This window comes from Pholcus phalangioides, unplaced genomic scaffold, assembly GCF_987345545.1.
Source record: "Pholcus phalangioides strain wild (caught in Gottingen) unplaced genomic scaffold, Ppha-v1.0 ptg000015l_1, whole genome shotgun sequence".
Lineage (NCBI taxonomy): Eukaryota > Metazoa > Arthropoda > Arachnida > Araneae > Pholcidae > Pholcus > Pholcus phalangioides.
The window spans coordinates 7,317,425-7,332,360 of record NW_028301608.1 but is presented as its reverse complement, the minus strand read 5'-3'; the positions used below and the strand labels follow the sequence as shown (position 1 = coordinate 7,332,360).

General features: G+C 39.3%; 1 protein-coding gene across 4 annotated transcripts in view; it reads right to left on the bottom strand.

The window, feature by feature from the left end:
- Positions 1-14,936, bottom strand: part of LOC149075421 (anoctamin-4) — a 169,068-nt gene that overhangs the window by 70,554 nt on the left and 83,578 nt on the right. For all 4 annotated transcript variants that reach the window (XM_089242712.1, XM_089242709.1, XM_089242710.1 and 1 more), the window contains exons 4-6: positions 11,753-11,785; positions 8,084-8,232; positions 6,717-6,826 (exon numbers count right to left, since the gene is read on the bottom strand). In XM_089242712.1, the coding sequence (XP_089098838.1) occupies positions 6,717-6,826; positions 8,084-8,232; positions 11,753-11,785 (292 nt within the window). The remainder of the gene's footprint in view (positions 1-6,716; positions 6,827-8,083; positions 8,233-11,752; positions 11,786-14,936) is intronic.

Below are 14,936 nucleotides of genomic sequence, written 5' to 3'. Positions count from 1 at the left end.
TTTTGGAAAACGTTATAAACAGGATCCGCTGTAGTTAAAAAATTCATAAAAATCGAAGAAATTGATATGTTTAAATACGGTTGGCGAAATACGTAGTTACGATTCTCATGAGGAGGGGGGTTTGGAACAGAAAAAAAAAAAAAATTGTCTATAAAGGGTGCTGCATGAAAGCAAATCACTGGAAATATGCAAATCACAGTCCTATAAAATGCAGGGTGTACGATCAACAGCTCATTTCTGAATTTTCCTGTTACAAGGTTTTCATTGTGATTTTACCACTGGTGGATAAAGCATTTGTGGTGAAGTTGTGTTTTATCTCACACCCCAAATCACCGTTCGAAGCTTTATGAACGTTCCGGACACAGAAGAGATTGGAAAAAGGTTCAGGTCCAATTTTACTTCTGCCGGACTAACGTGTAGCGCTCTCTAGCGACAGCAACTGGAACTACCTTTTTTTTCTGCAAAAACACACACACACACACACACACACAACACCACCACCACCACCACCCCACCTCCCTTCCGCATCAGAATAAGTTTACGCGATCCGCTTCAAATACACCATTATCTTCAATTTTTACGAATTTCGAATAAACTATTACGAAAGACGAACACAGGAACACCCCGTGTAAATTCTTTGGTAGATGCCACAGTTGCAAGATGAGAGAGTGACAATTTTATCCTCACACCTGATTGGAAATTTCATTTCGCAACGGTTACATCAGCTATTATTTTCCCCCTTTTATGACTCTAACGTTCCTTCAGAATATAGTAATTATTTCTCGTAATGAGATCGCTCTGAATACAAAGATCTGTAAATTACACACTTGTATTGACGTTAAAACTTATTTCTCTAAACATACACTCACTACACGCAAGCACAAACTTATCTTTTCCTTCACATTCCAATCCCAGGCAATTTGTAGGTAGGAAGACAGCCTGCAAAGGCTAGGAACCGACGTAAACGTTCAATTCTGGTCTGGTCTGGCCATTTCGCAACTGTTACGGAGTTCGTTTTGCTCAATTCAAAAACGCAAAATGTTTTCTCCAATGCAGATGCTGCCATTTTGACTGACTATTCACGTGAAAATTAACTATTATTTGCTTGAGCAGCGCGAAAAACGAACGGTTAAGCTACCTGATGAATCGCAATTGTGGTCCGTGTCTTGAACTCTTACTGTTCCCCATAGCATCTGAAAATTTTCGGAAAAAGTCTCGCCTTAGAGAGCAGGCACACCTTATACACGATACATTTACATGAAAGGGAAAATTCCACCATTTATACTATTTTCGTTTCAAGATATGGAAGACAGATGGCAACACACCACAGAGTAATAATACTATAGAGTGCGCGCGAGGGGTTACAATGTGAAGCAAAGATCCGGAGTCACGTGACTCCGGTCGAAAGGCTGGTCAGGGAATCTCGCTGGCAATGCTTTCCTTATGGCTACTCGTATGACGATCTACACGCGCTGTCTTATTTTTGATTAGAATGGCCAACACTTGCGCAGCTTTCGGATGTTCTGAGCGGTTTAGGAAAGGGGGACCAGTATCCTTTCACAAGGGAATACTTTTTTGCTTATTCCTCTTCTTATAAATTAAAAATTGGAATATTAAATTGACGATGCAATGGATTTCTGACGTAATCTCAGTTTTTAACGACTCCATTTTGGATTTAATTCAATTAAAGTTCCCAGTTTTGGTAAAATTCAAATGTCATGAATCATTATTAAATGTTTTAATAGAATTTTTGGCAATAAATGATTGAAATTGTGAGGTTTATGAAGTTTTAACTGAAATATACGTCTCCGCAAGATTTGGCGAGATTTGGCGAGCTAGTGAGTTCATTCGAGTTTTGCTCAACTTGGAAGAAAATATGCTTTTAAGAAGGAGAAATTTATGAAAAATATTCTATTTAAATAGAATGTGAGGAAAACTCCCCCCCCCCCCTAGACAATTGCAGTTTTGCATAAAAGTGCATAACAACCTCTAAAAATTATAGTATTTTTACCCCTCTTCACACCTGAGATAAAACTATTACAGAAAAGAAATTTTTTTTATTCATTAATTTATGTTTGTTGTATGTGAAATTGCCGCTTCAAACAAGAAAATTAATTATTCAATTGATTTTTTGAGTCAATATCTGTACTAAGACCTGAAGTCATATATTGTGTACCTCAGATGTTATCTTGAAAAAGAATCATTCTAAAAACGATTTAATAATTTAAATTAAGATTAACATATGCATACTTTTGGAGCGAAGAGATTACATATGTAATCTGTAAATATTAATTATATTTTTGACATGTGTAAATATTATATTATATATATGAAATATTATATCCTAAAATATTATATATATATATATACACACACTTTAAATTATTACATATATACTCTACATGGAATTTTAATTCTTATAATTTAGAGAAATTGATGATGAGATTCTGTAATTTTCTTGAGTAAAATCTATTTTAATCCTGAAATATTATGTAAGTGTTTACAGTTTTGTGTGATGAGGTTATAAAAGGTTTTTCAGGAATGTTAGAAATGAAACTTTTTCTTATTGTTTGAATATTATTTCATGACTGAATATGGTATGAGTGTGAATGTGTTACATTTCATAACATAATATGATGCATTATAATTAATTATACATTAATTATGAGTATATAGAGTAATTGTAATGTTCTGGAAATATATATTTTTGTTTTAATAACCCCTAGTATAAATAAATTTTCGAAATTAAAAGCGACAAAGTGAATGAAGAGAATATTTAAAAATATAAATGAATTAGGCTTTACAACATATACGTTGTTCCGTTTTCCAATATTTGTTTATTTTATAGAATTTATTTTTTCAAATCTGATACTCCCTAAATATTTCACATAAAAATGAGTGAAATTCATTGAAAAAATGAAGGAAAGTTTTCATCAACTTGATCGCATTGAGTCAAATTTCGTTACAGCAACATCTTAGCTTCTGCGAAAACGCGCCAAATGTAATAGCGCAGAACCTGTTCTTTCCCCGACAATACTGCTCATCTTTTCTTCACGTTCGACAAGTTTTATGAATAGCGTGCGCGGTCTATTTATATCTTAAGTCTATGCAACACACACACATGTAACAATTCGTTATGAATTCCCAGAGGAATGTGCACGAGGTGTATGTTTGGTTAAGTAGTAATAGTATCTGCACACATGATGCCCCCATATGGATCGGCCAGCAAGTATAAGGACCAGATAGAATACCTAACGAGGAAAACAGAGATCACGAAGATGGTCTCATCTAAGGGGGTCGGTTCTCACTGATGGATACCAAGCTCATTTGGCCGGTCCCAGCACTGGCAGGCAAAGTCTAAATACTGAACAAAACTATCCTGCGCTGTACTGAGCCCAGAACTGTCTTGTTATGGACTGTATATGTGAGGGGGCGAAAGTTACACTGCACAAGCACCGGTCGCGTGGCAGTGTCCTGTGAGTAGCGCCACACAAGCAATTACTACTTCACCAACTCTGGCCATTTACTGACATTAGTGAGATGGGTTGGAACTGAAGGCGCTTTCTATCGGTGGTCGCCGCGAGTTCGTTAGGGAAAATATCTTATCGATATCCTCCCTTGGGTTCGAACCCGGGAACCTGACAACAACCTTCACGACGGTAGACGAGCATCTTACCACCATACCACTCGGGAACCCACAAGAAATTACTGGCAAAGCGATTGTAATTGGTCACGAATTGTAGGCCAACGTTCGCGCAGTAGCCAAGTTGTTGCACACGTTGCATTTCTGCCGTAACAACGTTGGCCGGTCCAACCTTGCCCCTTCGGGTTTCGTCCCCAGGCTTGCTCCCGTTTGGGGATTCCTCTTGCTCTCTGGCCTTGGATGGGTGCCGAGTATGATGGTGTATTATGGTTACGGGCACTCTATGAGATGTGAAAGGGGAGTGGGCCCGCTTTCGGGTATCGTGGGTGACGGTGGCCAGTCTCGGCTGCCGTAAGGATTCGGGGGACGGGGGTTACTGAAGGGCAGCTCTTGTGGCGGTCGGGAGGCGGGTGTTGCCAAAGTTTCCACTTCAACAAATCCCCTCGGGGAGGGGGGGGGTTACAAGCGGTAAATCACTCAATAGGCCTGGGTTGTCGGCACTAGTAGTAGTAGTACTATCTTCAAATCTTTATGAATCACCCCGTAATTAGTATTTAACAGTTAAATAAACATTATACAGGGTGTCCTGTAAGTACTAATGTGGCCTGTAGCTCATCAACTATCCGTCATAGAGGTATAATAGTTTCAATTTAAAAAATGCTCACAACGCGTTTAAAAAAATTACTCTGTACCAGTTTTGAGAGTGGAAATACAGTGTCACAAAATAAGGAATCTAAATTTTTATACGGTCCCTTTGTCCTCTAACTTCCAGTTAGAAAGTAGTTGCCCTGTCTCTCTTGAGTCTAGCAGAAAAAATTCCACGTTTCTAAGTGGAATATTCACTGAGATATTCGAATTCAAAAATAGGAGAAAAGTTGGGAAAGGACAGCATTAAAATGAAGAGAAGGAACGTTGTCCGTTAGTTTTTTCTGCTCTTCCATAACTTTTCTCCGATTTTTGAACTCAAATAACTCAGCGAATATTGCACTTAGAAACATGGAATTTTTTCTGTTGGCCTCAGGAGGTACGGGGCAATATTTTTCTAATTGGACGTTAGGGGGAAAAGAAGATCATATAACAATTTATACTTCTTATTTTGTGACACACTGTATTTTCACTCTCAGAATTGTTACAGGGTAAGTTTTGAACGAGTTTTGAGAATTTTTAAAATTGGAATCATGCCTCTACGACGGACGGTTGATGAGATAAAGGCGGCATCAGCACTATACAGGACACTCTGTATAGCGTTGTAACAGACAGTTCACGAATAATCTTCGATCCTGATTCATGTTAATTTATGGCCACTAACCATAATGACAAGACAATTCGCGTCAAGAAGCTCTTGTAATACACATGTTATCTCATCTTTCATACACGAATGTAATTAGTGCACTCAAGAGATGATCCGATTTAATTTATCTCTCATACACGAACGTAATAATTCGGAGTAATCCGATTTGTCTCAGTGGTTCCGTATTATAATGACTTGGTCGCGTTGCGAGATTATTGCCCAATTTTAAAGGAGACTTAAATTAGAAAAAATGGTTTTATTTAAATATACTCATGTCCATAAATTAAAGATGATAATTCAGAATCACACGGAAATCGAAATCTAAAGTAAAACTTTCACCTGTAGAATTATCACAAACATCTGCAAGAATGATATGCAAATTTCAGGAAGCCACCAGATGATGCCGATAGTACGTCACAATGACGAGTGTAAGGGGGGGGGGGTTTATAAGGAATGGTGGCAAAGAAGTGAAATTGTTCACAAGAGTTCTGTAAGGCACTCAGTGCCATAAGCGAATAGTTATGACACAGAGGACGCATGTGGATGATTTTTTACGTGGTAGAATTATCGGCTGCCTGGAATGTGGGCGTACTCAGATGGAAGTATCCGAGGAACTTGGAATTGCCCAAAGTGTCATCTCTAGGCTTTGGCAACGATTCCAAGACAACGGAAATGTCAGTAGACGTTACAGTACAGGTCGCCCCCGAGTTACAACGCCGAATGAAGACCGGTATTTGGCAGTAACTGCCAAAAGAAGCAGACTGCACAGCATCCGACCTGTCTCGTCAGCTATCTGCAGCCATGGGTACCACATGTACAGACGTTTGGGAGATATTGGTCTATATGCTCGCAGGCCTGTCAGATGTGTTCCGCTCACGGCAACTCACTGTCGGCAGCGATTAGCCTGGAGTAGAGAACATGCAATGTGGACATCGTCACAGTGGGCTTGTGTGATGTTTTCCGACGAGTCCAGGTTTAGCTTGCAGTCTGATTCACGTCGGACTTTCATATGGAGAACGCCAGGTACCCGTTACCACCAAGACAACATCATTGAACAACACCGTTACGGTGGTGCAGCATTGCTCGTTTGGGGTGGAATTATACTGGGTTCCAGAACAGATCTGCATGTTCAAACCGGAACCATGAAAGCCCAAATTTATCGGGACATCATTCTGGAACAACATGTACGTTTGTTTAGGGGTGCCATGGGCGCAGAATTTGTGTTTATGGATGACAACGCCCGTCCTCACCGAGCAAACATCGTAAACGAATGCCTTGAATCTGAGGATATAACCCGTATGGAATGGCCAGCATTCTCACCTGACTTGTATCCGATAGAGCATGTGTGGGACATGCTTGGCCGACGAGTTGCAGCCCGTCAACCACCTCCTCCACTCGGAGAGCATTGCTTGCTGAGTGGAGTGATTTTCCCCAAGATCAGATCGATAATTTGATACTCAGCATGTCAAGGCGTTGTACGGACTGTATTTCATCGCATGGGAGACATACAATGCATTAACCATCATACCAACCATGTAATAGTAAGTTTTAGTAAAGGAGATATTTTTTACAATGTGCTCCAGGGAGCAAAAATCGTAGTTTTTATGAATGGTATCATACATACACCATCGTTTTTGTTCTTTATCTTTTGTTTAATAAATGGGCTTTATGAATAAGTAACGTTTGTTTTGTTTCTCAACCTTTATTTGCCGGAGCTGGCATTGTCCTTAATTTATGGACATGAGTGTAGAAACGAGACTAATGGTAAGGAAATAAACGAACCTGTGCTGGCTCTTCCATCGCTGTGATATGGCGTCCTGATCAGAATTTCCCAAACGATGCGACTTCTTTGGGCGTCTGTAAATTGTACTTCGTTGCAGGAAGCTGCCGATCTGTAAATTGCAAAATGGAAACACCAATCGAATTCGTTAATTGAATATTATGAAACTTTAATTATGTTTAGTGGCATCGAATTTGTTCACGATTCAGTTGATACGAGTATCTATAGCCGGGGTTCTTAACGCGACCTAAATTTGGGTAGTAAGAGCTCCTGAAAGGGAGGGGTCACAAGAATCCACTTGCAATCTGGTTATGAATCTCTTTGTTGCGCTATTGGTTTCTGGGGGGGGGGGTGACAATAACTATTTTGGTGTACTGGGCTGCTTTATCGCACACCAACTCCGGTCACATATCGTCATACGGGAATTTCCAACCAGTGGAGTTGGGTGGGAAATGAAAGCGCCATCCAGTCGGTGGTCGTCCCAGGCTCGGTAGGTAAACAACTTGCTTCTGATGCCCGGATTCGAAACCACGGACCTTATTAGTAACCTTCGTAGTGGAAGACGAGCATCTTACCACTGCGTCACTCGGGCGCTTGGTGGACTGAGCTGGGACCCAGTAATTTTTGGGGTCCTTTTGAGCGATGATTTTCTGTACAATAATATTTGAAAGAGGTCGTAAATATTAGACATTATTATAAAATTTACTGAGGCGATGAAAATCATATAAAAAAATGTATTGCCATATATAAAGCAAACATTGTTAAAATCTAGGCCTGTGTTGAGAATTTGAAATTAATAAAAGAACATAATAATTCCATAATTGATAAAAAAATAATTGCAGAACCAATGAAAAGCAATTCCAAAATTGATGAAAATTAAATTTATTTATGAAAGAAAGAATTCTACAGAATTTATGATAACAATGATTCGAGAATCAGTGAAAAACAAAATATGATGCCAGAATCAATGAGAATTCAGAATGCATGAACGAAATTATTCGAGAATTAATGAGGATGCAGAATTCAAATGAAAGAAATAATTCCAGAATCAGTGAAAAGTTTCAATAATTAGCCCTTTTGTTTGATTCGGGGCCTTGGGCTCAGTCCCTGTTGAGACGCCACGTACTGGTTTCGAAAAAGAAATGTTTTGCCAATCAGAATTTTCAATAAGAATTTTAACATTAAAAATAGACACATGGGTCGCGATGTTGGACATGTTGTTGATCTTGAGACACGGCTGAAAAAAAGCCAAGAATCCCTGATCTATAGGATACAGCTAGTTATACTGTATCTAGTACTGTACTGTACTGAGCAGGAAATGAATGCAATTAATTTCAGTTTAAAATCACGGAACTGTTACGAAACTTACTCGGAACCGTTTCCTTTTTCGGCCTTGTTGAACCATTCTTCCATACAGCAGGTGATGAGATCGTTGTTGTAGCTGAACATTTTCCTGAACGTCTCCTTCCACATTGTCTTGAACCGACCTGGTTTCTTCGACTCCGTATCCTTCCCGTTCTGTACGAGAGAAATAAATAACTTCATATATATATACAGGGTATCTTGTAAAAGTGCAAGAGAGAGAGAGAGAGAGAGCGCGCGGCCTTTACCTCCTCAACCGTTTGTTGAAGAGGTATTTCATTTTAAGAAACCGCTGTCATCTGAAAATGTTTTGTATGCGAAAGTATACTTTTAAAGCCAACGGTTGCAGAGATAGTCCCATGGGCAGACAATTTGAATAGCTGTATAGCACATAAATAGTTTTTTTTTATACAGGGTGGGCAAAAAGTCCGCAGAAACTTTAAAAATGAATAAAAACCGGAAAAATAATCGAAACAAAAAACGTTTGTAGGGTTAGCATCGCTAGGTCACGGGAATTTTTTTGACAGGAAAAAAAAAAATCCCTCAAAAAACAGCCGATAGGGGGTGCTGGCACGACCTACTTCGGTGGAAATATGCAAAAGAGACGGTTATAAGAACTTGCGCTCCTAATACACAAACAGTTCACCGTTGTAAACTGTGTATGTGGACCTGCTGCACTCTGCCGTTGGTGCATTTGTGACTCGCCTGAAATGTGTTATCCCCTGTGGCGGTGGCCATGTGCAACACATACTGCTGTGATAAACTATTTGGAGGCATTCTTTTCGTTATTTGTGTATCTTTTCCTTGATTTGTGTACGTCAACGCTACCTATCGGCGCTCTTTTCTAGTTTTTTCTCCCCGTCTTAAAAACCCAACCCTTCAAACCGTTTTTATTTCGATTATTTTCCCGGTTTTTATGAATTTTTAAAGTTTCTACAGACTTTTTTGCCCACGCTGTATGCATAAGACAGGACTGGACCATTCCCGCCAAATACACCAATAGTCTATAGACTATATACACCAGGGCTAAACAAATCCCACGCGAAAGCTCGCCATGGCGACTGAACAAAATTGGTATTGGTGCCTGAAATTTTCTTTCAGGTACTAAATTGCAGGCTGAAAGCAGCACAAAATGTTTGCAATTTATAGCAGTATATCTACCAACATGAAAGAGGGTCAATAAACCCTGAAATTATTTTGGACCTTTTTCTTCGGGTATAAACTTTTTTGGAACCTAAAATTTTTTTTCTGGCACCTAGATTGCTTTGCGGTTTGTCTAGTCTTGGTGTAAGAGATATTTGGTGATAGCAACGATTTTTTCATTGTTACCAAAACTTTGTCTCCGATGGTACGTATAACGATTATCAAATTGCCATATCAAAGAGTTGAAAATCTACACTATCCATAAGAATAAACTATCATAAGAAATAATAAACTATAAATAAGAATAGACCAGGAATGTTTCTAACCGCTGGCTGATGCGAAGATGAATTCAGAAAAGAGAGAAAATTCATTTGCACTGGCGGGAACACCTCTCACTTGACGGGTGAGCGTCCTAGACCACTAGACTACAAAGGCAACGACTCTCAATCTTTCCTTAGAGTTCGTGTGCGCTGAACGCGACCGTTCATGGACGTTCGGACCTTACTCACGCAAAAGCTCGTAATTGCTAACATTGCCACTAGATGGCGAAGTAGCCGACTATGATGTCACTTCGCTATCCATATAAAGGTCGAAGATGAAAAAAAAAAAAATTCAGGAAAGAGAAACTTCAAAAATATAAACTATCCATAACGTATGAATTGCAGAATTTATCGACTAGAGAATACCTGATTGGACTATTTGCGATGGAACTGCGGAAAGAGGGAGCAAATTCCTCACGCAATCACGGAAAAAGTAATTTAAATACTACTCATATTAAAAAACGGACAAAAAAATTACCTTTAAAAATGACTAATTTCCACATGACACGAAACTACCAATTCCCCCCCCCCCCCCGGAGCAAAGCGGAATTTTGGTCAAAATATTGAAAATTAGTCTTTGAAAGGGTTTCATTGATTTGTATTCGGAGAATTTCTAAAGGAACAAGCGCATGTTGGTACGAGTATGGGCCGGGATTCGTTGAATATTTTGTTGCAAATAGTTGTCTCCATGAAAGCGAAGAGGGACTCATTAGTCAGTCATTTCTAGGTACTGAAGCGTAGTTACGAGAGAATAGAAAAGCTCACTTCGTGCTGCCACCAGAAACCGCCTTCTAAATTTTTTACCCCCAATGTAAACGTATTTATTGAAAGCACTTATTTGAATAACATAGGGTGACCATATTCCATCGAGAAAAATACGAGACATCGCAATTTGTTTGTAAAATTGTCAATTGTTGTTGCAATTGCTTAAAATCATTCACTGTAGCCATGTAGCCTATCTGGATTTTCTGACTGCATACGCTATGCCTGTGTGCGGAAAATTTGTGGCCAACAATTCACCGCCGTAAAATTAACAGACAACAGTTCACCGAGAAAGTGACATAGTGACTGAGTGAATGATCAGATAAGTGAGTCAGGAAGTTTTATGTGGAGAGCAGGTGAGCAAATGCGTGAATGAATGAACGAATAAATGAAAGAGTGAGAGGGAGTTAGTTACTGCGCAAATGAATGGATGAATAAGCAAGTGAGTGAGCAGGTGAGCAAACGAGCGGGGAATCCAGTAAGCAAGTCTGATTGGGTAGGTGGGTGAGTGAGTGAGGGAGTGAGTTAGTTAGTGAGAAAAGTGAGTAGGTGAATGAGTAAGTGAATGAACAGATGAGCAAGCGGGTGAAGAGGTGAGTGAATGAGTGGCCAGGTGAGCAAATGAGTTGGAATTGAGTAGGTAAGCGAGTGAGTTGGTTAGTGAGCGAAGTGAGTAGGCGAATGAGTAAGTGAATGAACTGATGAGCAAGCGGGTGAAGAGGTGAGTCAATGAGTGGCCGGTTACTCACTCACTCACTCACTCGCTAGCTTATTCTAGTTACTGACTAGTTCACACATGTTCAATCACTCGGTCACTCACTCACTGGTGACGGACTGTTGTCGGTGAACTTTCCGAGCGGTGATTTAAAAGCGAGTGAGTTGGTTAGTGAGCGAAGTGAGTAGGCGAATGAGTAAGTGAATGAACTGATGAGCAAGCGGGTGAAGAGGTGAGTCAATGAGTGGCCAGGTGAGAAAATGAGCGGTCGGGAGAGCATGTGAGCAAATGAGTTGGAATTGAGTAGGTAAGCGAGTGAGTTGGTTAGTGAGCAAACTGAGTAGGTGAATGAGTAAGTGAATGAACTGATGAACAAAAGAGAATATAGCAGGTGATTAAGTGAGGGAATTACTCATACGGTTACTCACTCACTCACTCACTCGCTAGCTTATTCTAGTTACTGACTAGTTCACACATGTTCAATCACTCGGTCACTCACTCACTGGTGACGGACTGTTGTCGGTGAACTTTCCGAGCGGTGATTTAAAAGTCGGTGATTTTTGTTGGTGTATTTCCCGGCGGTGAATTTTCTGTAAATCCGCTATGCCATGGAGATCAATCATTCGAGATTATTACAATCAAGCAAAACATCAAATTATCCGCAAAATAGATTTGGATACTGGAAAATTAAGACGAATTAATTTTACACGTAAAAGTGATACAAATTCCAACATACCCACGCCATTGTCTTTTCATTTTTTAGCTTCAACTGCAAGAAAATAAAAACAAATCAATAAAAATTCTTCCAAAAACAAAAAAAATAATAATAACAACAAGTAAAATAAAAATTAAGTTTTTTGCTAATTGACGAACCATTAAAAATAATCGTAGTATCTATTATCCGTAACCTGTTTGGCGACAAAATATTAAACGATTTAGTGTCATATATTGGAAGATTGCGAAATCCGTTGGAAGCTGCATAATAACATAGCGTACTCCTTATAAAATTGCATAAGAAGATTGATACACCTTTTCGAAATCGCGTAAGAGGATGGTGTACTCCTATAAATTGCACAGGAGGCTTGTGTAATCCCTAGAAATTGCGTAAAGAGGCTTGCGTTGTTGTGTGCTCCCTACAAATTGCATAGAAGGTTTGCGTAATCCCTAGAAATTGCGTAAAGAGGCTTGCGTTGTTGTGTACTCCCTACAAATTGCATAGAAGGTTTGCGTAATCCCTAGAAATTGCGTAAAGAGGCTTGCGTTGTTGTGTACTCCCTACAAATGGCATAGAAGGTTTGCGTAATCCCTAGAAATTGCATAGAAGGTTTGCGTCCTCCCTGCAAATTGGATGGGAGGCTTGCGAACCTAAGGGCCTAGAAACCTAAGGGGATTGCGTACTCCCTAGAAACCTAAGAGGATTACGTACTCCCAGAAAATAACGTAAGAACATTGTTTACTCCCAAAAATTCCTTTGAAGCCTTGCTTATCCCCCCCCCCCCCAAATAAACGTGCAAGAGGAGTTCTCATAGCCTAAATATGCGTATATTAGGAGCAAAAGAGCAAAGCCTTCTACAAAACAACAAATGCTGTGCAATTTTTTATGGTACTCATTCTGAAAACATTGCTCATTATTTTTCTTACCAGTCACTCACTACCTGCTAAATAGAAATAACCACCAAAAAAATCATTTACAAATTTCTCATTTAAATTGCAGTTAGAAATGTAGTGCGCATTTATTAAAATAAGAAAACATCGTCCCTAGCACATTCATGCTTGAGGCACGAATGTGCAAAAATTTCATTTCTTTTTTTCTTTATTAACTGGTTGGATCCCTTATTTGGTGTGAAACGAGAATGTGTATCCCTATTGAAACACATGCTACAAAAATATTTTAGGTAAATAGCTTTCACAGAGTAACATGGGTAGAGTAAACATTGAAACGTCATTTTCCAGGGAATGTTTTCCCCAAAAAAATTGCGCATTCGGGCTTCTAGCATGAGTGGGGACGATATCAGATTTATATTCACATTGAAGAAGAAGAAAAGGGGTCATTCAAGTATTCCGTCAGAATCTATGGGGGGGGGGTCGGATTTGCTGACTTTTGATGACAAGGGGGGGGGGGTGTTGAATGATGCTTACGTCATCAACCACCCTCAATAAGTATGAAATATTCGTAATGGCATTTTTACCGAATGTGCCAAAAACGAGAAATACCTTTCCCTGGTTTGTGGGCGACTGAACTAATATTCCCCCTATTGATAAGTCTTCTATAGAGCCACTTTAATCATCTCTAAATGTTCCGTGGATCCCTTAAGTGATCTGGAAATGTGTAGCAGGCCACTTAAGTGATCTAGGAATGCGCCTCGCGTCACTCAAATGGTCCATAAATATACCGCGGATCACTCAAGTAATCTGAGAATATGCCGCGGGTAACTTGAGTGATGTAGAAGTGCACTGCGAGCCGCTTAAGTGTGCTCTAAAACTGTGCCACATGCCAGTTAAGTGATCTCTAAATGTACCATGGATGCCCTAAGTATTCTAATTGTGCCACTGGTAAGTTAAGTGATCTGTGAATGTGACATTGGCCTACATGAGCGATCGGAAATTGTATCACGGGCCGCTTAAATGCTCTGGGATTGTGCCGCAGGTCATAAACGATCAGCAAATGTGCCGCTTGAATCCTCATTTTTACAAAATTAGGTTTGTGGTGACACAACACGAAATAAGGTTGTAAGCGCACAGTTTGAGAACCCCCGGCTTAGAGGGTAGATCGCAATGAATTTCTTGAAGAGAAATTTTGAGTTTTTAGCATTCGAATAGCATTGAAATTAACAAAAATTTCTTATAACAACATATAAATGAGCCCCTCCCCCACGCGTACGGCAACCAATTAGGAAGGTAGGGGAGCTAACAAAATTTTGCTGCCAAGAGGAAATCAAAAATGGCTAAAAATCTGCTGGTGTAATACTTGAATGGCCTCCAAAGCACTGTACATGCGAAAGAAACAGCAGCAGCAGCAGTAAGCACACATACACACACGAATATAGAGCGATCTTCTTTTTTTTTTAAAATTCTACTCTAGGTGAAAAGCATAAGCTCATTGAAATTCCGATGACAGCCATATAGATCCGGTGCATTATCTGTGCACTTGAATATTTAATAGTTTCGTATACTATGTGATAACTGTGCATAACATCGACACACTGCGCATCGCATAAATATACCTTGGAAGCCATGTGATTTTGGTTTCTATAAGAAAAGAGTCGAGATGATGGAAGACGAATCTCTACGTGCTCCTGTTCTTCTTGAAACTGGTTCAGATAAAAAATAATTCTTAAGCTATGTTCTCACAAAAAATTCGCGCGCATTATACATGCAATACCGGAAATAATTAACTTGCGCCGATTTTTCTCAGACTCCTTACAAAACGTTCACGTACCTTGGTTTTTTTTTTGTTCTTTGTTGCGCCACCTATTGGAAATCAATCGCACTAAATACTATGAATTTCATCTCAGCCATCGAATACTTACTCTGCAGAAATACTTTCTTAAAAAGAAATGTTGAGGCGAAAAATCGGAAAAACGGTAATAATTTATGAAAGAAATACAAATAAAATCGTTGGAAGGTTTAAATGACGTCTCATAGTGCCGATAGGTGGCGCAACAAACAAAACCATGAAAAATTGAGTCTGGGATTTATTTATACAGATAATGTACGCTATGCGCACTATATTAATTAAATTATCTAGTTTTTACTCATAATTACTTTAAACTTGAAACACATCTTTAAAGATTATAATTGTCCCTTTATACACAAACATTAAATTTTAAATACAAATACAAATACAAATACAAATACAACGCCACAACAGGCAAAATGCCCAACGAGGTGGCTGATAAAAAGATGCCCATAAAAATATG